The 20,933-nt window shown below is 48.8% G+C and overlaps 7 protein-coding genes across 7 annotated transcripts; 2 read left to right on the plus strand and 5 right to left on the minus strand.

The window, feature by feature from the left end:
• Window positions 1-375: 375 nt before the first annotated feature.
• Window positions 376-2,171, minus strand: PFLUO_LOCUS19 (uncharacterized protein; the record flags this gene model as incomplete). The annotated part of the gene is made up of 3 exons (XM_073778999.1): window positions 376-1,631; window positions 1,685-1,787; window positions 1,842-2,171. The coding sequence occupies 3 exons, from the start codon at window positions 2,169-2,171 to the stop codon at window positions 376-378; spliced, it is 1,689 nt and encodes a 562-aa protein (XP_073634118.1).
• Window positions 2,172-2,525: 354 nt separating this feature from the next.
• Window positions 2,526-3,527, plus strand: PFLUO_LOCUS20 (uncharacterized protein; the record flags this gene model as incomplete). The annotated part of the gene is made up of 6 exons (XM_073779111.1): window positions 2,526-2,608; window positions 2,663-2,674; window positions 2,727-2,817; window positions 2,877-2,930; window positions 2,983-3,371; window positions 3,422-3,527. The coding sequence occupies 6 exons, from the start codon at window positions 2,526-2,528 to the stop codon at window positions 3,525-3,527; spliced, it is 735 nt and encodes a 244-aa protein (XP_073634119.1).
• Window positions 3,528-3,797: 270 nt separating this feature from the next.
• On the minus strand, window positions 3,798-4,542 carry PFLUO_LOCUS21 (uncharacterized protein; the record flags this gene model as incomplete). Its single annotated transcript, XM_073779222.1, has 3 exons — window positions 3,798-4,297; window positions 4,349-4,448; window positions 4,501-4,542. The coding sequence occupies 3 exons, from the start codon at window positions 4,540-4,542 to the stop codon at window positions 3,798-3,800; spliced, it is 642 nt and encodes a 213-aa protein (XP_073634120.1).
• A 498-nt stretch (window positions 4,543-5,040) lies between these two features.
• On the plus strand, window positions 5,041-6,164 carry PFLUO_LOCUS22 (nascent polypeptide-associated complex beta subunit; the record flags this gene model as incomplete). The annotated part of the gene is made up of 2 exons (XM_073779333.1): window positions 5,041-5,224; window positions 5,287-6,164. 2 exons carry the CDS (start codon window positions 5,041-5,043, stop codon window positions 6,162-6,164), a joined length of 1,062 nt encoding a protein of 353 aa, XP_073634121.1.
• Window positions 6,165-6,431: 267 nt separating this feature from the next.
• Window positions 6,432-7,526, minus strand: PFLUO_LOCUS23 (uncharacterized protein; the record flags this gene model as incomplete). The annotated part of the gene is made up of 1 exon (XM_073779444.1): window positions 6,432-7,526. One exon carries the CDS (start codon window positions 7,524-7,526, stop codon window positions 6,432-6,434), a length of 1,095 nt encoding a protein of 364 aa, XP_073634122.1.
• A 1,826-nt stretch (window positions 7,527-9,352) lies between these two features.
• PFLUO_LOCUS24 (uncharacterized protein) lies at window positions 9,353-11,036 on the minus strand (the record flags this gene model as incomplete). Its single annotated transcript, XM_073779555.1, has 3 exons — window positions 9,353-9,795; window positions 9,845-10,736; window positions 10,947-11,036. 3 exons carry the CDS (start codon window positions 11,034-11,036, stop codon window positions 9,353-9,355), a joined length of 1,425 nt encoding a protein of 474 aa, XP_073634123.1.
• A 2,062-nt stretch (window positions 11,037-13,098) lies between these two features.
• PFLUO_LOCUS25 (uncharacterized protein) lies at window positions 13,099-13,908 on the minus strand (the record flags this gene model as incomplete). Its single annotated transcript, XM_073779666.1, has 1 exon — window positions 13,099-13,908. One exon carries the CDS (start codon window positions 13,906-13,908, stop codon window positions 13,099-13,101), a length of 810 nt encoding a protein of 269 aa, XP_073634124.1.
• Window positions 13,909-20,933: the final 7,025 nt, after the last annotated feature.

The raw sequence follows: 20,933 nt of genomic DNA on the forward strand, positions 1-20,933 counted from the left end.
TATCTTTTTTCTCCGGGGAATTTATTCTTGAAGTAGCTGCTTTTGTATTTGTGATCTTCACTCCACGAATCCTGGGTCCTGGAGGTCGATTGCAGCTCGGCCGAAATACCTGGAGCTAAGATCATGGATGATGAATGATTCCCTTATAAATCAACTCAGTGAAATGCAGCAGTGGTTGTCATGGCTGATCCTAAATGCTACATAGTGCAGCCGGGCTGGCGCCCAGCGCCCACATGACAGTATAGGCCTTACGGACAAGGCATCGCAATGGTTGGAGGGCGGAATCCCCTAGTTCTCTCTTGTGGTCTGCATGTTCTTTCATTATTCATTAACGATCCACCGGTTTTTATATGGATTGATCTACTTTGTTGCAGTTCAACGATACTGTTCATACGCTCTAGCCTCCTTCTTCCGCATGTCCACCCGCTGCAACACTGCGGCGTCATAAATTTCGCTCACGTTTTTTCCGTCGCGCAGCACCTCGCGCTCGTGCCGAGCTGCCTCCTCCTTGGTCATGCACACCAATTGATCCAGCTCCAGCGCAGCGGTCTTCTGGCCTTCTTTCTCCAAGGCGAGATTCAATCTGAATCCAGTAGGTGGCACCTGCCATGGTACCAAAACCAGCCGGTTGCCCAACCCGCTGACTGCGCTCTTGCCGCGCCAGACGTCCTCCACAAGAAAAGCAATGTCGTCCTTGGTGACGGGCAGACGGAGTCCGATGGGATCTTGGCCGGCTACCTGCCGAACCAGACGTTCATACAGATTCTGAATAAAAGCAATTATGCCATCGTACACCTTGTCGCGGCCCTTCGTGCTCATGCTGTATTCGATTGGGTATCCCGTCACGCTGCAGATCACATGGTTGGCGACTGTGTACCCAAAAACCGCAGGCATGGTTCCCAGCACAGGCAGAATGCGCACCCGGAAGTCCGGGAGCACGCCCAGCTCGCCGACTTGGCCCTTGGCATACTCATTTTCCGGTAACGGGAGCAGGCTCGCTTTGCCTGGTCCCGGCTTTTCAGTCGAGAACACTGCTGCAACCCCTGAACTGACACCCATGGCTTTTAACCGGCGCCGTGTGCTGCGAGACAGAGGATCATCCGTGCTCCGGGAGATGTCACCAACCGCGATGCGAGTCGGGTCTGACTTGCAGCCTGCACCCATAGATGAGATCACCGGTAGAGAGTTTGTGTGGCAGTAGTATAACAAGTCCACCTTAGAGGCGATATTATCGATGCAGTCAAGGACATAGTCAGGACGGTGTCCCTCGCCGTCATGAGTCAAAGTCCAGGGCCCCAGCAATGTTTCAGCGACTGACTTGCCGAAAAGCTCGTTGCGACAGTCGAACATGACCCACGGAGCAATCTGCTCGAGTCGCCGGCGGATACAGTGCACTTTCGGTGTTCCCACGTCCGCCAACGTGGCGACGGCATGTCGGTTCAGCGATGAGAGCGTGACCTGGTCGAAGTCGATAAGCCGGATCTTGGACACCCCTGACCGAGCCAGTGCCGCTGCAGCGTGTGATCCGACACCTCCACAGCCGACAACAACGATAAAAGAGGAGCGTAGTCTCGCTAGCCCTTCATCGGTAAGAAAGACGCGGTTGCGCGCGAGTTGTTCAAGAACGAGGTCTGTCGGAGACAAGTTTAGATATACTCGGTGCAGCAGCATTGAATGAACATACCATCATCGTAGTCTCCTTGTTGTGCCCTGCGCGCCAAAGCTGTGCTGCGTTCGTCCTCCTTACTCAGCTGCACATCCGAGGCTGCGGCGCCGAACTGCGTGAGCTTCAGGTCCACCAATCAGCCCTGATATTGTAAATTCGAGAGGCCAAAACTCACCTTTTCTGCATGATGCCGCTCATCGATCTCCGGGATGGAAGCCTTCAGGTCATGCACGGCCTCCTTCCGGCGAAAAGCTTGGTATCCGAAAATCGCGCCGGCTACAGCCGCGCCAGATAGCACTGCCGTTGTGATGAGCTGCGTGGGCTGGGAGCCCACCTGGCGCTGCAGCCAGGTCGCCATGTTCCCCCGCACACCCTTGTCCTCGGTGTCTGGATTCTGGCGTTGAGGGTCTGGATTAAATCTGTCGCCGTCGTCAGAATCGAAGCCGTAGTCGAGGTCGGCATCATTGGGTGGGGAAGACCACCAGTGGGGGGCCTGGGGAGGCATTGTTGGGCTTGCAAGAATGAAGAACTTACTGGAGACACCTAGTGGTCGTAGTGGTCATGTAGTGACGAGTGAACCAACCCGTCAAGAACGGGATTGATCATCGGGCCATCACGTGAGGCGGTACCACATGTAGTAGATCGAGTCAGAACCGACAGGTACGCCTCTCTCCTCATCCTGAATAATGGTGAGATAAACAGGGATGCGGGGTGAAAGTGTCCAACCGACAATGGCATCCATGCGATTATTCCGACAAGGTGTGTCGACAGATTGGTGCCATCGTTGCCAGTCATGTGATCATGTGCCTGAGTCCGACCAGCTTCTTTCCGCTCCGGTTGTTGCATCGCAGCAATCATCATGTCGACCCTCGCTCCCTTCGTGGTGCCCGCGCTCAAAAAGCATACCGCCACGGTCATCATTGCCCACGGCCTCGGCGATACGTGAGTCGACGACCCGGCAACTAGGAGGACACGCTGACTGACCATCGACTCCAGTGGCGCCGGATGGTATCAACTCCTCTCGAATGACTGAATTGTTGGTCGACGTTAACACCCGCAGGATGGCCCTTGCCCAGAACTGGCGCCGTCGAGGCAAGTTCGACGAGGTGGCTTTTGTCTTTCCCAATGCACCTTCGATTCCTATCACCTGTGTACGGACGAACCCAACGGTCCATCCACCGAGGAGAGACTTAACTAACTCGTGCTCCAGAATTTTGGTATGAGCATGCCGGGCTGGTACGACATTGCCAAACTCGGCTCGGAGGTATGGCTCGCCTCCCTCCCCGGAACCAAACCCTCGCTCACTCGCCAACTAGGTGGACTGGAAGGAATCCGTTAAACTGCAAGACGAATCGGGCATCCTTCGCTCACGCGACTACTTCAACACACTGATCAAAGAAGAAATGGACAAGGGCATCAATCCGTCGCGGATCGTGCTGGGTGGGTTCTCGCAGGGTGGCGCTATTTCGGTGTTCACTGGTGTGACGGGGAAGGAGAAGCTGGGGGGTGTCTTTGGGCTGTCGTGCTATCTTCTTCTCAGCGACCGCATCAAGAGTTACACGCCCGAGAACTGGCCGAACAAGAACACGCCTTTTTTCTTAGCCCATGGGTCAGATGATGCCGTGGTGCCTTTCCAATTTGGGGAGAAGTCGTCGCAGACTCTGAAGGAGCTGGGGTTGAAGGATGTTACCTTCAATCGTTACCCGTATGTTGCTTGTGACCTCTCACTTGGGTCTGTGCTAACAGTGATTGCAGCGATCTCGGCCACTCTGCGGATCCCGCCGAGATTGATGATCTCCAGCGGTTCCTGGAGAAGACTATCCCGCCCGAAGGAGATGGCCAAGCGTCGGCTGGTTTATGACTTGGTGATCCTCGTGCTCTCTGGACCGAGAGGATGCAGTCTTCATGGGGCCCTGCCTTGATTCTCGGGTTTGTGATACTACTTTTTGCGATTGCATTGTCTCGATCCCAGTCTCCGAAAGCACTCAATGCTGCTCAAAAGCAGCGCTAGTTTTGGAGGATGCTACTTGGTACATAAGCTTCGGGTGATACATGAGATGGGCAGCGATAGAGCGTGGTCTCATCGATATCCACACAATAGGATCACTCTTCAGCTCCACGAATGAAATTCCTAACTGAAAATTGCCCTTGCCACGGTCTCCTCAATCGCTCTAGTCATCTCATCCGTATTCTTCGTATCGAAGGGCACCATATGCTTCGATCCATGATCATAAAACGCCGCCTTGGAGGGCTCACACAGACCGTACAATTTCCTGCTCTCCGGGTACAGCGGATCCTGCTTGCCGACAATATGCGCCGTGGGGATGGTGATAGTGTATGTATCCGGCTGCGGCGTGATATATGCCATGCCCGAACGGTCGAAGGGACATCCTCCACAGATGAACACAGCCGCGCGGAACAACGGCGGAGCATGTGGGTTCACCTTGGCGTGGTGTATTATCAGCGCTGCGGCCAACGCCGCGCCTTGGCTGAAGCCCATGACGGCATCGAAGGGCCCTTGTTCGGAAATGATCCTGTAGGTGTGCTCGAAAGCCTCGAGGACGCCCGCTCCGGGCGTTGGACCGCGCGGGTAGTGGTTGTAGAAGGGACCTTCGAAGATGCCTTCAAGTTCTAGAACCTCTCGCGTCAATATTGCTTGGCTCCGGAGAACAAGGGACATACCCGACTCTACTTGAGCATCCTGTCGGCCATTCACGAAGATAAAGCGGTGGCCCTTCTGCTCGAGCTGCTGTCTCAATCCGCCGGTTTGGATTTCCAATATCTATCCCAGTAAATCAGCAGCAATGACGCCCGCCAAGAGAGAGGGATTTTACTTCGGCGTTTGTTCCGCTGCCGTGCAGGCAGAGGAAACGCATGTTCGTGTGATGGGAGGATAACTATGGATGAGAAAACTCGCCGGGCGCAGTAGTTGGTTTATGTACCGTGCGGATGCAGGGGGCTACTCGGATCAATCAGAAATCCAATCAATAATCGACCGGTCCTTGCTGCCTCTGACAATTTGGCTTACGACGGAGTAGTTCGTTAGTTACTACTCTACTATTGGTAAATCATTGTGGTGGTGTTTGACGGCGTCGTACATTAATCCTCATTGTAGCTTCCGCCTGCGGAGTTTCCAACTGCTGCAACCCCTGTAGTTACCACTTCCAAGGTTGCCAGAACCAAAGACAATAATTCATCATTGTCACCATGACACTTTGTCTCGATTTCTTTCATTCTTCTTCTTGCAAGGTCCCCCCTATCATGGACGAAGTGATCTGCATCTTTAGTACCTAGCTGCTCGGGTCGCTCCGACTTCATCGGCCCACTCGCCATGACATTCTGGCCTCCGCCCCCTGATTGCTGGACTGGGCATTATGAATTTCCGCGACGTGCTCTGCCTGCGCGGCTTTGCGACTTATGCCGCTCGCCATCCCTGGGAGATGTGCGCCAGCGTTGGACCGACCCTGAGTGAGGCCACTCTTGGTCTGTTCGGGTCCTCGTTCAAGCCAGAGCGCGACTTCAGAAACCTCGAGGGCAAGGTGGTCTTGGTCACCGGTGGTACATCATCCAAAGACTCCCGACCGTTGCCGAATACTAACTAACCGCCCTGGTCTCTACAGGGAACACCGGTCTCGGCAAGGAGACCATCCTCCAGCTCGCGGAACACAACCCGGCACGCATTTACTTGGCAGCCCGCACTGAGAGCAAGGCGCGAGAGGCGATCAGGTCGATCCAAGCCAACCTTTCCTCTCCCGCCGACATCAGATTTCTCCCGCTCGACCTGGCATCTTTCACATCCATCCGGGCGGCGGCAAACAAGTTCCAGACCGACTGCGACCGGCTGGACCTCCTTATTCTCAATGCGGGTACAATGGGCAATCCGCCGACCACAACCGAGGACGGGTTTGAGGTGCAGTTCGGTACGAACCATGTGGGCCATTTCCTCCTGACGAAGCTGCTTCTGCCCATGTTACAACAGACCGTCGACCGCGAGAAGGCGAAGAGGATCGACCCTGACGTCCGCGTGGTAACACTAGCTTCGCTCGCCCATGTCATCTCCCCATCCTCCCTTGAAGAAATGGTATCCACCTCCGGCCTGTTGGCAGCCAGCACCTGGACTCGCTATGGTGCCTCCAAGGCGGCAAACATTTTATTTGCTTCCGAGCTTGCGCGTCGACATCCCGAGATACTATCCGTGGCAGTCCACCCGGGAACGGTCAATAGTGATCTGTACGGGCATGCTAGTCGCGTTGATGCCATGACCAAGTATAGCGTGGGTGTCATGCTACTTTTCTTCCGGAGTGTCTCCAGTGGTGCGCTCAATCAGCTCTGGGCGGCTGGGATTTCCAAGAAGGAACTCGTTAACGGAGCCTACTATACTCCTGTTGGCTATCGTACCAGCGGAACGACTGTTGTCCGGAATGCAGACCTCGCTCTGGAACTCTGGGACTGGACGGAGGTACAGGTTGACGCCGACACGGACTCCACAACTCTCTGACAGAGGAAGGGACAGAAATCGCCTTACTATTTTGGGCTTGTGTGGTTTAGCCTCCATTTTGTTACTGTTCTACAGACAATCCAGTTGACTCTTTCCACTTCATGGTTTCCGTTCTTTAGTGAACTATTGACCAAAATGTGTGATTTTATACCGCTAGGCCAAAAGGCATGTTATGCGCCTTTTGTATGGGGTATAAGAACAACATCAAGAATGCGCCCTGAAGATGGACTAGATACAAGAACCGAGAGATGGGGGCCAGATTGACCTCTAGGATGTAAGAGGATCTTTCGCCGGTTTCCCGTCTAGAGATTCCAACATCCGCCGCCAGGACCTGCTAGCCCGTGCGGCATGCTCATCCGCCACCTGCGGGTTATCGACCCCGAGAGTACGCGAGAATACCTCCATGCTGACCCATCCCGAATACCCCAAGCGATTGAGACAGGCATCCGCGACGTGTCGGATCGGAAGGTAACCGCCTCGCTCTTCCTCGCACGGGAACAGGCGAGCATTCCGCGACCATGCCAGCAGCTTGGGCATTCCCGGTGCTTGGAGAAAGGGAACTTTTGGGTCGACCAGCTCGCCATCGGCCAGTTGAACGATCATCACTCGGTCCGGATCGACCTCTCGAACCAGCCGATCCATCGACTCTTGCAATTCCCTGTCCGCACCGGCTGGTTGGCGTCCCGTTGGACTGGTCGGATCGGCCCACAGGCGAGCCGCGATATTGAAAGTATCCAGACAAATGCCTAGATTAGGCCGGTTGGCCCGCCGAACCAGGTCCCAGGAATCCTCCCAGGTGTTGATATGTGTACCCCAGGCAAGCGCCTCATAGGCGACGCGCACGGGGCATGCTAGATCGGCCGCCTCGGCTAAATCGGCCGCTAACCGATCTCGGTCCCCGGTGATCTCGGAGGCATCGAGGAAGGATGACGGAATCAGAATGAAGAGATTGTCCCCAAGGATCTTGGCCAATTGGACCCAGTGCTTAAACTCGTCAATGCGTTCCGCGTGGTGGGCCGGATCGATGAGGCCTTCGTAATGACGAAAGGGCTGCAGCGCCAGTACTTGAAGACCGCGCTGTACACAGAGGTCCCGGATGGCGTGTGCGGCGTCGATCTCGTACTCCCGATCGGAGCGATCTGGAACAGCGCCTAGCGACTGACAGCTCAGCGTCTTGGCAAGCTGCGCCAGATCATCGTGAAAGAGCTCGAGGCCTTGCTGGCCATTCTTTGCGGCCGCATCAATTTTGGCCGTCAACGGGTGCAGGTGGGCGGCTCCGAGGCTAACGGTCGCAATGGCCGGCTTCCATCGGCCGTCGGATTCGGAGTTGGGTGGGCTGGGAAGAGAATTCATAGCCTGCATCGGTTGTTCGTACAGGCAGCAAATTAATCACGGAGCGAAGATAGTGTTGCGCGGGACCATTCTATCCCTCTTCATATATAAAGCAAGCAAACAGCGTAGATCACGATCTCACGCCACTTATCATGCAGATGCCTTTCGTGTGCCCTGTCGATCGAAAGGGCTCCCGTGGGTGGGGTGGGCCTTTCCAGGCGTTGCGAGTGGCCCACTCGCCGAACTGTGGCACCAATGAGTTGTGCAACCGATGTATGTAAAAATCCGATGGCGATCTGCGCCACTAGGTACTGACGACAATTTAGAAAATTACATATCGATCTCTTCGGCAGTGCTGTTTTCAGAACACGGCAATGACCGCGGGCAGTCTAGATGTTCTAGCGGCCAGGGGAGTACAGCCAACGTCACCAACCCATATCCGTCACCGCATTGCGACGCAGACAAACAAGATATACCCCCCTCTAGCCAACCAGCTTGTTTCGCCATCCTTGCCTTGTGTGACCTATATATAGAGCTTTGATTGTCTTGTCAATATGATCGTCAGTCCCTTTGTACTCCCTAATTAGTCCCCTCAGGCAGCTCGTGCAGCGAGAGACCCCAAAACTCTTCTTCCCATACCCACTCCAACCAGCTGCAAATGATCAACAAGCTGAAGCTGGCAGTCAAGATGTCGACAGGAACCGTGTTACGGTGGGTGCGGCTAGATACGGTCATTATTTCATACCTGACCGATGATCGCCTCTGCGGAACGTCCCTTTATGCCGCAGACTCTACCACCACCAGTCCCTAGGAGAAAGGAATTCTTGACGGAGACACACAGATGGGGCATATTCGAAGAACTTGATGCAGCAGCAGCCGTGGCTTTTGATTAAAGGTATTCTTGAGTCATGGAACGGCATATTTGGGTCTAGAGGCAGCTGTTGTATTTATGGGACTGGAGTTTAGGGTATCTTAGAAAATACCATAGGATGTGGGCAGAAGATGGAGGGGGGGATGAATATCTTTGATCTAGGGAATAAACAATAATCCATGCATTCATATCCAGAAGTAGGTATTATTGGTTATTTTGGATATGCATATCGCATGGCCACCAGGGCAGGATTTTGTATTTTAATTAACCTGATTTACGCTCTGATTATCACGACCAAAATGAAATCACGCATAAAATGACTGGGGTAGACAGAGGCACATGGAAATGACTTCGACCATGAGATTTAGAGACAAGCAAGCTTTCGAGATGTGCGTCGACCTCGCCCACTTAATCGATAAATACGGCTGCGAGTTATTTCTGTAAAGATTTTTTATGGCAGAGGCGAGAGACATCAACAGTGGCGTTCAGATCTCGTAGAGCCAACTATGTGGTATGCTTTGGGCGGTTCGACAATTCAGCTCTCCAATTGGATACAGCCATATATCAACCATATCCAATCCATTTCTTTAACCAATTTTAAGCATACTAATGATAAAGTAAAGATCAGAGTGAGCGTTTTCTTGCTATAATCTTAGGTCGCGATGATTTTGCCACCCAATTTACCGATCGCGAGCTTGATTCTAGACAATCTAGAATTTCCCAATTTAATCTGCTGAGACTCGAGCGTATTCATTCCCTTAACGGCCATTCCTTTGATAGACAGGAGTGGAAAAAACGCCTTTTCAAGGCAAAGAAGACCTTCCTCTCTTGAAAAAAAAAAATAACGGCAATGCAATGCAACCTCTTTGGTTGTACATGATGGGTAAAATCGGCCAATGTCGCTCGCTAGCCGCAGAATATGCAAAAAAGCACAAAAGTAAATCAAATCAATCATCCGATATGGATGGTTCCAAATGACGCTCCGTTACATCGTGCCCTTGCGTCGATTCGCCCAGAGCTGCTTCCGACAATTACTCTCACCGCAGAGACAGGGAACGGTATTAGCATCGATCTTCTCGCTCCGCGTAGCTCCAGGGTTGTAGTCAAAAGTTAACTCAGTATACGGAGGAATGTCGCGGCGCGCAAAGAAGGCAAGGTCATAGAGGTGGTGGTTGTCTCCCTGGACGGTGGAGACGGGGATCATCTTGCAATTAGGGTTGCAAGAATGATTCATGAAACGCGTCGCCGAGCCGAACTTCTGACCGTCCACCACGTATCGGCATTCGCCGTACCAATCAAGATCAAATAAGTAGGACTGGTCCTTCAGGGAAATCACCTCGCGAACCCGCGCCTTCTCCTTGGTAATGACTTCGCCTAGATACCGAGCGATGAACTGTCCAGCGCGAAGAGGATCAGGCGAACGAAGACCTGAAAGTGTCAGTATGCGAGTAGTGGGGACTCAGACTAGAGGACTTACCAAAACCATGGTTGCCAGTATGAAAGATCTCCAGGCGATTGGTCCGGCCCTTCTGAACGATATGGTTCCAGCACTTGCTCTTCGAAGAACTACAATCACACTTGGGATTGCATTCGTAGATCATAGCATCCCGGTTGAGAAGTTCGGCAGTCAGTAGGCCATATATAATACTGTAGGGGACAATGGGCTCCTCGGTTTCCTCAGTCCTATCTAAACAGGTGCACTTGAGAAAACAAGCCGGGCTGCAGCCACATCCACCCACAAACTCAGATGGAATGGTCTTGACATCTTTTTGGAGTTTGTAATCGTTAATGAAGTCGAAGTTTGTTGCTAGATAGGGGAGGTTTTTCACGTCTTCCATATCATATGAGATCTGCGGTCCATCGATAACAGACAGTTTGAACTTCAGTGTGCGACGTATGGATTCTGTGGCATCGACTAGCCCAATCTGAGCTAGCGGCCAGGGTCCAGGGCTCATTTCAAGAGGAATCTTGGAAGCAGGGTCTCTGGGCTTAGCTTGAGGGTAGGTGCGTTGAGCTGCCATCTGTTCGAAGTGATCCGTGGGGAAGAAGTTATTCGAAACCCCAATGTATGAAGAGCTGTCTTTCTCAGTCTCTTCAATCCTCCTCTGGAGCTCAGGAGATGGCCGTGGAATCACTACGCGAACAGGCTTCTTGATTTGTGTCGTCGTCGTAGGGCTAGAGGAGCCAAGTCTGTCGGCAGCGCTCATCTTACCGCTACCCACGCTGCGAGCCCGAGATGAAGAACGGGTGCGTGTAGTACGCGTAGCTTTGGGACTCTCTCTGGCGTTGCGTTTCTGCGGGATTATGGAAGAAATGAAGGGATGAGTAACGATGTTTGCCAATGGCTCATCACCAAGCTTGTGTGGAATCTGGGGTAGTTGGTCAGCTGTGACGAACAAGGACGCAGGCGATGGGAGATTATTTAAAGATGTCAAATGCAGATACTAAAGTTGGAAAAAGACAACCTTGACAGGCCTCCGGTGTAGAGGAGTCGACCACTGGCAGACATCTGCGCGAGTCTGTCTACAGGAGGAGGCCCCAGAATGTAGAAACCAATAATTCTGTTGGGGTATACTTACTATATGGTTCTCCTGGGTGTCGTCCATCGTCAGGTCAATGATAGTTTCGGAAGAATGGCTAGGTCGCTGACCCCTGCCTAGTGTCGTCATACTGGTGATTGTCCTGGTCGCAGCGCTACTAAGGCTTGCTGCCAGAGCCCGTGAGATAGGACAAAAATAATAGACGAAAGTAGAGGAATAGGCTGCCTAATGGCCTAGGCTCGAAGAAAACAAGGAGGGAAAATAGGAGGAGAGGTTGTAGGTAGTTGGGAACAGCTAGCCTCTCTTCATTTTGATCAGGAGACAAAACAGGCGAGCATCTAGGGCGGTGTACTGAAGAGGCGTAAAGAGTGAGGAGAAACGTTTAGACTTCTCAGACAGTTAGAGGATAGGAAAAGGAAGGCCAAAAGATAAATCTGCCGTTTTATTTAGCTTAGTCATCCATGATGTTTTGGATCATGGACAGGTAATTCTGTCGACCAATATTTGGGCAAATATACCGCTAGACCAAAAAGTGTCAAAGGCAAAATTTCAGCTCTAAACGGTAATTTCCACAGTTGACAAAATTCTATGCTGACGCGTCTCTTCCTTGGCCAGACGAGGATGCTGGCAGCAGTGACATGGATGGGCAAGGGCGCGGAGGGTTTGACTTCTTGACTATGTCCAGGTGTGGGCCGGTACGCACTTTAACAGTACGTGTTTACTTTGTGCTGTAAGTCACTAGGAAAACAATCGATCGTGATTTCATGCAATACGTTTATAAAAAGGAGAACAAATTCTCGATCTGACGGGCACGACTTGCCACTTCTTAGAACCTAACTATTGCAGCCGGGCTGGCGCCCAGTGCCCACGTGACGATATAGGCCTTACAGGCGAGGCATCAGTATGATCGGGGGAGAATTCCTGTAGTCTAGATTTTCTACCACGTACAACACACTCATTATTCGATTACAATCAGGAGTTCGATTGCTTCATTATTCTATTCGGTCGCGGTATTCGATTCAGTGGAGAGCCGAATCCCCTAGGTCTCCCGTCGGTCTGCCAGCTTCGACCTGGCGCGCCCCTGTGCAACGCTTCCCGCTCCAATAGTTATAGCACTCATGGCTATGTATTTTTCGGTAATGCAACAAAATAACTAGTCACCTACCTTAACGTTAATATATGATATCTTTTATAGTAAGAAACAATAGCATACCAATAAATGGGCAAAAATAAGTCACAGTGGTTGATCTAGTATATCGCATTTACTATGTATTTTGGGGTGATCGGGTCGCTTGGGTGAGCGGGTCGCTTGGGAATTACGTTACAGCGGTTTGATGGTCTCATGCAGCCGCACATATTTGCATATACGGAGATGTTACCTGATCCATGATTAAGTGATTGGTCTTCCTCATTTCTCTGAATGACGAGATCGTCCCTGGAGAAAATGAGCACGAAAGTTGTCCTAGGATCGTCACAACTGTTCATTGAGCTGTTTTAGGGCTGACTCAGGATTGGCGGGGGTGCCGCCAAATCTGCGACTTTTAGAGCAGGACAAGATAACTTGAGTTCAGATCCGATTTTCATATTTTCTATAAAACGCAGATTTCTCCTGTGGTCTGATCTCTCTAACCCTAAGGATATCAAAGCCTCAGATCTATCTTTCAATTTTGAACACACAACAACTAGTCATAGTCAAAAATAGCTTCCAACAACATGAACTCTAGTGATCTGGTCAACAACTGCTTTTACAAGACAGTTGGTGGGAAAAGATTCAAGGAATGGGACTGCGGATCAAAAGACTGCGAGCAATCGATCTATTATGAGCCGTCTAAATGAGCGGAGTTAATTTTGAAGCAGCTCAAACCAGAAGTATGTATTCTTACAACAGGTTTACAGGATGTGGAAAGTTAGCCTTACATTGTTACACAGATCCTCAAATGATCAAGTTGTCTGGAATTTCGTTACAGAAGTTTCTCTTTGCTTTTGTGACAGATCTGAGCTATGTCATGTCTCAGAACATATGACGATATATAGGATCAGATCAAAAATTCATTCGTTTACCTAACCAGAACAATAATATGTACATCATTTTCTTCCTGAAGTGAGCTACTCGCTTGGAAGGACATGAGGGGTTCTCTTTGTACGTAGCAGTCCATCTTTCAAGTCAGCTAGTTTCTACTTTCGGGAGACTTTAAGCATCAAATTTAAATCTATCAACGTCGCCGGAGAGCCACAGTCGTATTTCCTCCAAAGCATCCAAGTCATTGAGTGGTCGCGCAGTTGTGACTTTCTCATCATGCCACTGGTATGTACTCTTAACCAAACCAACATCAGTCTCATAGAAACGACAGGAATCAAAATCAATGATCACTGCTTTGTCTCCCTCAACCATGATATTTGTGGGGTTGATATCATTATGAGCAATTCCTAGAGAATGGAGGTGCCGAAGAGCTCGCTCCACCTGGTCCAGCCAGAGCTGCTCATGGATTGATAGACCGCCCGTTTTCCTATCTAGCGCGAAAAGCAGTTTGCTAAGTTTTTTGGGATTGACTCTTTCCATCAGGGTCAGGCTATACTTCGTAAAATAAATGCCTGTAATGAAGCCATTGTGGACATCGCATCCGTGGTACTGAGCAATATTGGGATGAGGGTGTTTCGTGAGGAATTCGCAAATTTGGACTTCATGGAGTACTTGATCCTTAATCTCGTCCGGATAGTTGGGATCATACTTCGACAGCTGTGGCCGTTTAAGATACCAGTTGCCATTGCAATTGCCATAAGCACGCGTGAATTTCTGGTGGTATTCTGGATAGAAGTTGTTCGTCGGAATTGAATCTGTCTGGTAGAAGTCGCTGAGGACAAAATCGTCTTTCGAGATGTGCCGTTCCTTCGATAGGCCTCGGTAGAATTGACCTTCGTTTTCGTAGAAGATATGGGTGCACTGAAAAGCGACTGGATCGTTAGGGCCTCCGAAATCTTCAAGACATTGAATAACTTTCATTGCAGAATGAGAGGGGCTGAGAAACAGATTGAGATTATAGGGTGAGCTCAAAAACCTTAAAAGAGGCTGGGGGCTTTTGTCTTTATATAAGCAAGGTGGGACTTCGGAAAATTCAAATACCGAACTTTTTCAAGTCTTCTTGTCATGAAGCTCTTCTTGCCTTATGGGATTTGACATGCACGTAGCCCAAGAGACAGGCTACGTTGAACTTGAATGCCTACTTTTTGATAAATTGCACGATTCCATTGAATATAGTGGAAACAACAGACAGGTCATCCAAGACGACTCAGAAATACCTAAGTAATTTGGTATTTCCCCCCAAGAATTTAACAGGGATTAGGTTTGTTTAATCAGCCAACTCAAGCACAGGGCCCACATAGTTGATAGGGGTATGTACAAATCTGCGACTTTTAGCGTGACAATAGTAACCCGCCTTGGGAAGCGAGGGTTGGCTTTACTGGTGTCTCCCGCACACTCAAATCTCATAACACTGCATTATGGAGTCAACCCCGTTACCCTTTCTCCACGAAATAGAGAAGCTCAAGCATATGCCGCGAACAGGATGGCTTAGGACAATGCAGCACGTCGAGAGTGTGGCAGCACATAGTTTCCGAGTGGCAATGCTAGGACTTCTCGCTCCGGTAAATCACTTGCTCGACGCTGTGTGAATCCAACTAATAATTTTAGGATGACCTGAATTTGGAAATATTCAAATGCATGAAAATGGGTCTATTCCATGACCTAGGAGAGTCAGTGATTGGAGATATTCCTACCTATGCTGGATTTCCCAAAGGTAGAGCTAACAAAAAAGCCCCATGTTTTAAAAAAGGCTAATAAAAATCAGACACGAAATATAAAATGGAGCAGAATGGGGTCCAATACCTCGCAAGCTTACTATAGTCCTATAGTCCGAAAAAGGTAGCTGAGATGATATCCTTGTGGGAAGAACACGAGGAAGGCCAAACACCAGAAGCCCGATGGATACGGGAGATGGACAAGTTTGAGTGTCTTATGCAGGCACATGAGTATGAACAGAGGACGTATGGCGAGAAAAACCTAGACGAATTCTAGGGCCAAGTGGCCAAAGTCCATTCTCAGGAAGGGAGACGATGGGTGGAGTCATACCAAAGAGAGAGAAACGCTTATATTGCGAAGCGGAAACAGCGGCTTCCAATCGTCTTAATCCTTGGTTTGTTTCCCAGATTTCCTTCTCTTTAGGTTTTTTCTGCTAAGGAGAATAGGGGATTCCGAAACCAGTGACAGAGTTTCGGCATATCTTTTAGAGACACTTGAGCTACCTCATATCTCTCTAGACAAGATTCTACATAAAAAGCTAAAGATCGAAGCTATCCTCATTCCAAAATCATACAACTCTGTCTCGATGAGCAACTCAGCGTCCCAGTCAGCTTATTGACAGGATTACTTGAAACGGACATTGAGAGGCTTCGAGCGAAAAACAAATGGATCCTGATCTCTGGGTTTCCAAAGGACAGGGAGCAACTCGATGAATTTGAAAGAAAGGTTTTTGGAGACTTCCTTAGTAAGTCGGATCATGTTTGCTTATGCGTCTGAATAGATCCAAAAGTCAAATCACGCCGTTTTCGTGGCAGATCCAGAAAAAATAACCATGAAAGAGAATAAAGGATTATATACTTGGAAAATATCTGTGGGGCATTTCGAAGATGATTTGAGAAATTCAATGTCTTATTTTGAGAAGGTGAATCTTCACATTTGCAGCAAATGCTCACTGCTAACACCAACCAAATAGTTTACTGGTTCATATGAAAAGCTCTGCGAGCTAAGTAAAGAAGTCCTGAAATCTTTGATTGAACCTGCAAATTAAAATAGTACGATCCCAATCAGATTTGCTTGGAGTGAAAACTGAAACCATGCTTCCTGCTATACCCAAACAACATGGTTGACAAGTCCAAAGCCCCCTCTTAGCAGAACCCTTTAACATCGCATCCTTTTCTCATAGGTTCAAACATTAATGAACTTATTGTTAACTGCACGCTTTCTGGTTTCCCGTCCTCATATATGTCAGATGCTATTCGACCAATGAGACAATTTTTTCCTGGATACAGAGGAGAACTCAGCAATGAAAAAATACGAAAGCCGGAAAATCTTACTCAAGTTCAGTACGTACGACTGTAGAACCTTCATGGATATGATGGCGAGTTCATCATTGTCAACCATATCGGGCTCTACTGTGAAGCTCTCGAAACAGAAGCTAAGAAACTTATTTCTGGTGAGTGCTTCTTGCTTGATCACCATGGAAGCTCTGACCCTCGAAGTTGCTAATCTCAGAAGACCCTCAACCTGGCTCAACGCCTTCACATTTAGAGTCAGAGAATAATCTGAACGGAGATAACTTTCACAAAAGTGCCCTCAGAAGCTCCTCCAGCTCTCCGACATATTCCAGTTCCAACGTTGCTTCTGGAACAGAGGCCGATGATATAACGACTGGTGAGAACCCCCTGCTCTAGGACCATGATGCTTTGCCTTCCAAGATAACTCATCTCAAATAGATTCCCGGCATATAAGAATGAAGCGAAAAAGGCCTCTGCCATTTTCAGAATCAGAGAATGGCTTTGACGAAAATGATTCTCACGAAAGTGCTATGATCACATCCACCAGCCCTTCGACCGAGCCCAGACATAATCCGGTCACAATGTCGGAATTATCCTCGGATGCTGTCCAGCTGCTTTCTCTCATGGCTGGCCTTGGCGGTCACAAAATCCCTAGTGAACTTTTTCAAAGATTTCAAAGGGAACAAAAACGGTAGACAAATCATGGAGAAATTGGCATTCTCATCCCTTCTGAAGCTGGATTAGACTTACAGCTTCAAGATATCCTCTCGCCGCCAAAATTTTCTCTTCTGACGAGTGAATTGGGTTCTTACATCTAAACGGAAGCGCTTCAAAATACATCCAAAGAGATATACTACTCTATCAGATGCCCATTGAAAGAGCAATGGACGCATTGGGTAGCTAACGATCAGAGACTTGCCCTGTCAATACTCCGGCTTATATGCCTTGTTTTTCCGCGTGACAGATTTTGGGAGCCACAGTAAGTCTTTATCTCATTGATTTTTGGTTTCCTGTGTTTTTAGATCCATATATAGTATATATTCCGGAGACATCGTGTTTTTTTCCTCGTCTTTTTCATGGCTATAGTACTTACTATTTGCTCTACCTTAGGTTCGTTTCAGAGGGGCGGTCTTTGATACCTTGTTTCACCCACGCACTTGCTCAAACTGAAGCTGTTGAACTCCCTTTCGATGTCAAAGAAGCAATTTTCGAATGCCTTGTTGCAAAGGCTGGGCTGGGGAAAGATTATTGTCAACGAGATCTACTAGAAGCCCGACAGTTGTTGAATGGGGATGAACGTTTGCCACAATACTTAGAGGCAGCGATTGCTCACTGACAGAGCGTAACGGCACGTTTGAATGCGGACTACATTGCTTCATATGCTATCATCGATGACTACGTATCTAATCCAATGGTGCTCTGTCATGCTGATAGAAGGGCCAATGCATGGTATCTGCGTTTATTTGTGTCTCAACTCAGAAATCTCTGTCTTCAGGAGAAATTTGAAGAGGCTCATAACTATATGGAAAGATGGAACATGCCCTCAGAGCCATCCTTGATGGAGCGCAAGGTCGTGATCAGCTATTCGCTTGTAGCATCGGAAATTGAGCGATCACTTGGACGACTGAAGCTATCAAAGGCATAACTTAAGGATTGCTACCGCTACCCTATTCTTTCTAGTGAACCCAATCGGTACCAGATTATTAGCGCCCTTGTTGATGTCCGATGTGCTACGGAGGAAATTGATAAGGCAGAATATCTGGTAAAGATAGAACTCGAGAGATTGTCTTTTTGCGATAGACTAGCGAAGGCACAGAGGCGGCTCCTAGTTTCATCACTGGACGTTGATATAGCCAGGATGTCGCGATCATCTTTCGCGGACGCCCGCTCAAAAGTTTGTCAGCTAAAAGCCTGCTTTAGCGAAATGACAGGCGGAGATATCAGCGATCAGCTGCTTCATATCCGCACACTCACCGCGTCTGCACGTATTCATCATCTTGAACGATCTTTCGCCCAGGCAATTAAGGAATGGGATGAGGTCAAAACTTTGGCAAAAAGATATCCCGCATTTCGTGACAAAGGATTTACATTCGCTTCCAGCCAATTTCCATTGGCTGTGCGTATCTTCATATAGCTCTTGAGGCCCTTGAGCAGGCAAATTTCGTTTTCCGTTCTGAGAAAGACAGTTATTGGATACCAACGATTACTACCGACTGGCTTCCAAAAAGAAGGCGTGAGATCGCAAATTGGGTTCAATCTAAGGCTTTTGAGAGGCACAAGGCAGAGAATAATTGAAAATTTATCCTCTGTTGTTCAAATAAGATTCCAGATGTCTTTCGGGCGCAGATCTTGCTCTTAGGATAGATTTCTCTTATCTATGATGTCTAGTTGAAGCAATGGATGCCTACCTAATCGGCAGGAGGAGCACAGAAAATTGCGAGGCTTAGTCTAGGCTGGTCACTTGATTGGGAAGGACTGCGAACTCGGTGTACGCAAGCTCGGGCCTTGCTTCTCCCAAAGAGGCGTTGCAATCGAGTTCCTGCGAATACAACAATTTCATCCGGAGCGGCAGGAACGCGCAAGAAAGATGCCTCCTGACCTATTCCCTCGCTATCCAGCTTCTTCGTAGATCCGAAGTCGGCGACTTCTAAGCCGTCGAAGTCTCTATCGTCCCGAACCAATATCGTTAGTGTGCCGGCATCCATATGCGGGGGACTATAATCGCTCCTCTCAGCTGTCAATTTTTGAGAGTCATAGTAGTGTAGACCTAACGACTCATAGTCAAGAATAGGTGTCCCCCTTAAGGGCATATCGGAGTTGAGGATTTCATAAGATAACATGTCCAAAAGCTCGACTCGCAAATGCTTCCACTCCTTTACGAGAATTGATTAGCTTTGCGAATTAGGGAAGGAGGAGCAGATGTTACCTACATCGTGCAATGCTGTTATGGTACGATAAAGATCTGAAGGGGGAGAGATGAGACCTTCCTGCTCGTCATGCTTCCGAAAAAAATAGACGCTCTCCTTAGGTATCACGGTGTCTCCACGAACAAGCTCCGTGCCAAAAGCTGAGTATCCCTTCGTTCTGTGTTTCGTTTCGTTTGAAAGCCGAAAAAAGTCCCACGCCTCGAAGATGTGAATTTGAACTCAAAGTACTCGCACATAAGAACGAAATGGCCTACATTATGCAATACCCCTTGAGCAAAGGCTTTCTTAACTTCAGGGGCCCGTAAGCGAAAAGCACCATATTTAAGAAGTGCATGCCTCAAAGTTGAGTTCTGTTTTATAGCCAAGTCAATGAGAGGAAGGCAGTCCTTGGAAAACATCCTGACGTTAAGGTAAAGACAAGACAAAAGTGCTTTCGTGAGGGGAAGAGATCCCGCCCTTATGCTACGGCACGCGAAAAGGACCAAAAGACCAGAGTCCACTGTCCATGCGCCTTGCGCCTTGCGCTCCACACCGCCCTAGTAATTTGCTCCTCTCGACACAAAGCGACGCATTGTCTCCCCCAACAAAGCTTCCGATCATGTTCAATAGTTCTTGCCTCAGCTTCATCTCAGCGACATTCATTCTAGCAGATCTGTTTCTGATATTTATCGCACAGCCAGCATAAAAATGAAGCAAATGAATCTTCTGATCTGTTTTCAAGACTTTCAGCATCCTTATTTCCTATCAACAGTGGAGAGTTTCTGAAAGATCCTGATGAAGATTCCTTGGGGCTGTCTTCTAGTAGCGACTGGTTGTACTGAAAATTTATGCTGGATTTCTCCCCCTTCTTAAGAATCAGCAAGAAAGTATCAAGGCGCGTGTATTGCATATACTTTACGTACCCAATTTCACAATTCTTTCTCGTCTAGGAAGTAAAAAAAAGATGTTGTTGAGAAATATTAGGGAAAGGAAATAACACGAAACTTGGGCGGCACCATATGCTCTTTTGGATCAGAGCCCTAAGCTCGAACCAGCGTCTGGGTCCTAGGAGGTCGTATGGACATGGCCTGGCCAGCCATCCGTGAATCTAGGGCCCATCTAGGTGCCTGTGCCGAGCACATTTCCCAAATGTCCAAGTGAACATTAAGGGAATTTCACTGATTGGGAGTAGTTCATGCAGGAGTCAGAAGTTCACTATTCCTATTTAGTGGCTTTCTCTGATTCTGTCAGAAAAATCGACGAAAAAGGAATAGTTCATACAGAGGTTACGGGAGTAGTCCTTCTAAATCCCTTATTCTGACAGAGTCATGGAACCCCTGCACGCTACGCATACCTACTGCTATCCGTGCGATAGACAGGATTAAGATCCACTAAGAGCTACGTACCTAGACTAGGGGGTTGCAAACTAGCGTCCTTGAAAATTCTGAAATCAGACGTTCGCAATGCTGTTAGCATAACCACCCTTTGAACTCTTTGTTATAAAGGTCTAGAGCGCAACTCTATTCGATTCGCCTTCGTTTTCCTCATAAATCGTCTCTGAGGACCATACACACACCACTACATTTCATTTTGCGCTACTTTTAAATTCTCCGACATGGCTGAATGGGAACATTTATTGTGTGAGTATTTTCAATGTCCAGACTTATACTGTAGCCTAACTTCTATTGCGAATCATTAGTTAAAATCAAGCGGGGAGCCTACGATACAACTGGGGTGAAGAAACCAGGCGCGCCACCACCACCGCCTAAGTGAGAAGTTGTATCTGGTCTTATGACAAGTAGCTCTCAATGTTCTTTTGAAAGTGAACTGTGTATTTGTCTGGTTAGCCCTTAGGGTGCGCTGTTGATATGGTATTCTAGTTGGAGTTTGGCTCGTTGCTGATAGTTTGGCAAATTATTTCTTGCCTTCAGCACGGAATTTGGGCTTTCCATGACGGCATTTCCATGACGACGTCTGTGGGCAGATAGTAAACGAGCAGTCTAACCAATATTTGTATACTAAGGCAACA

Source organism: Penicillium psychrofluorescens (genome assembly GCF_964197705.1).
Source record: "Penicillium psychrofluorescens genome assembly, chromosome: 1".
Taxonomy (NCBI): Eukaryota; Fungi; Ascomycota; class Eurotiomycetes; order Eurotiales; family Aspergillaceae; genus Penicillium; species Penicillium psychrofluorescens.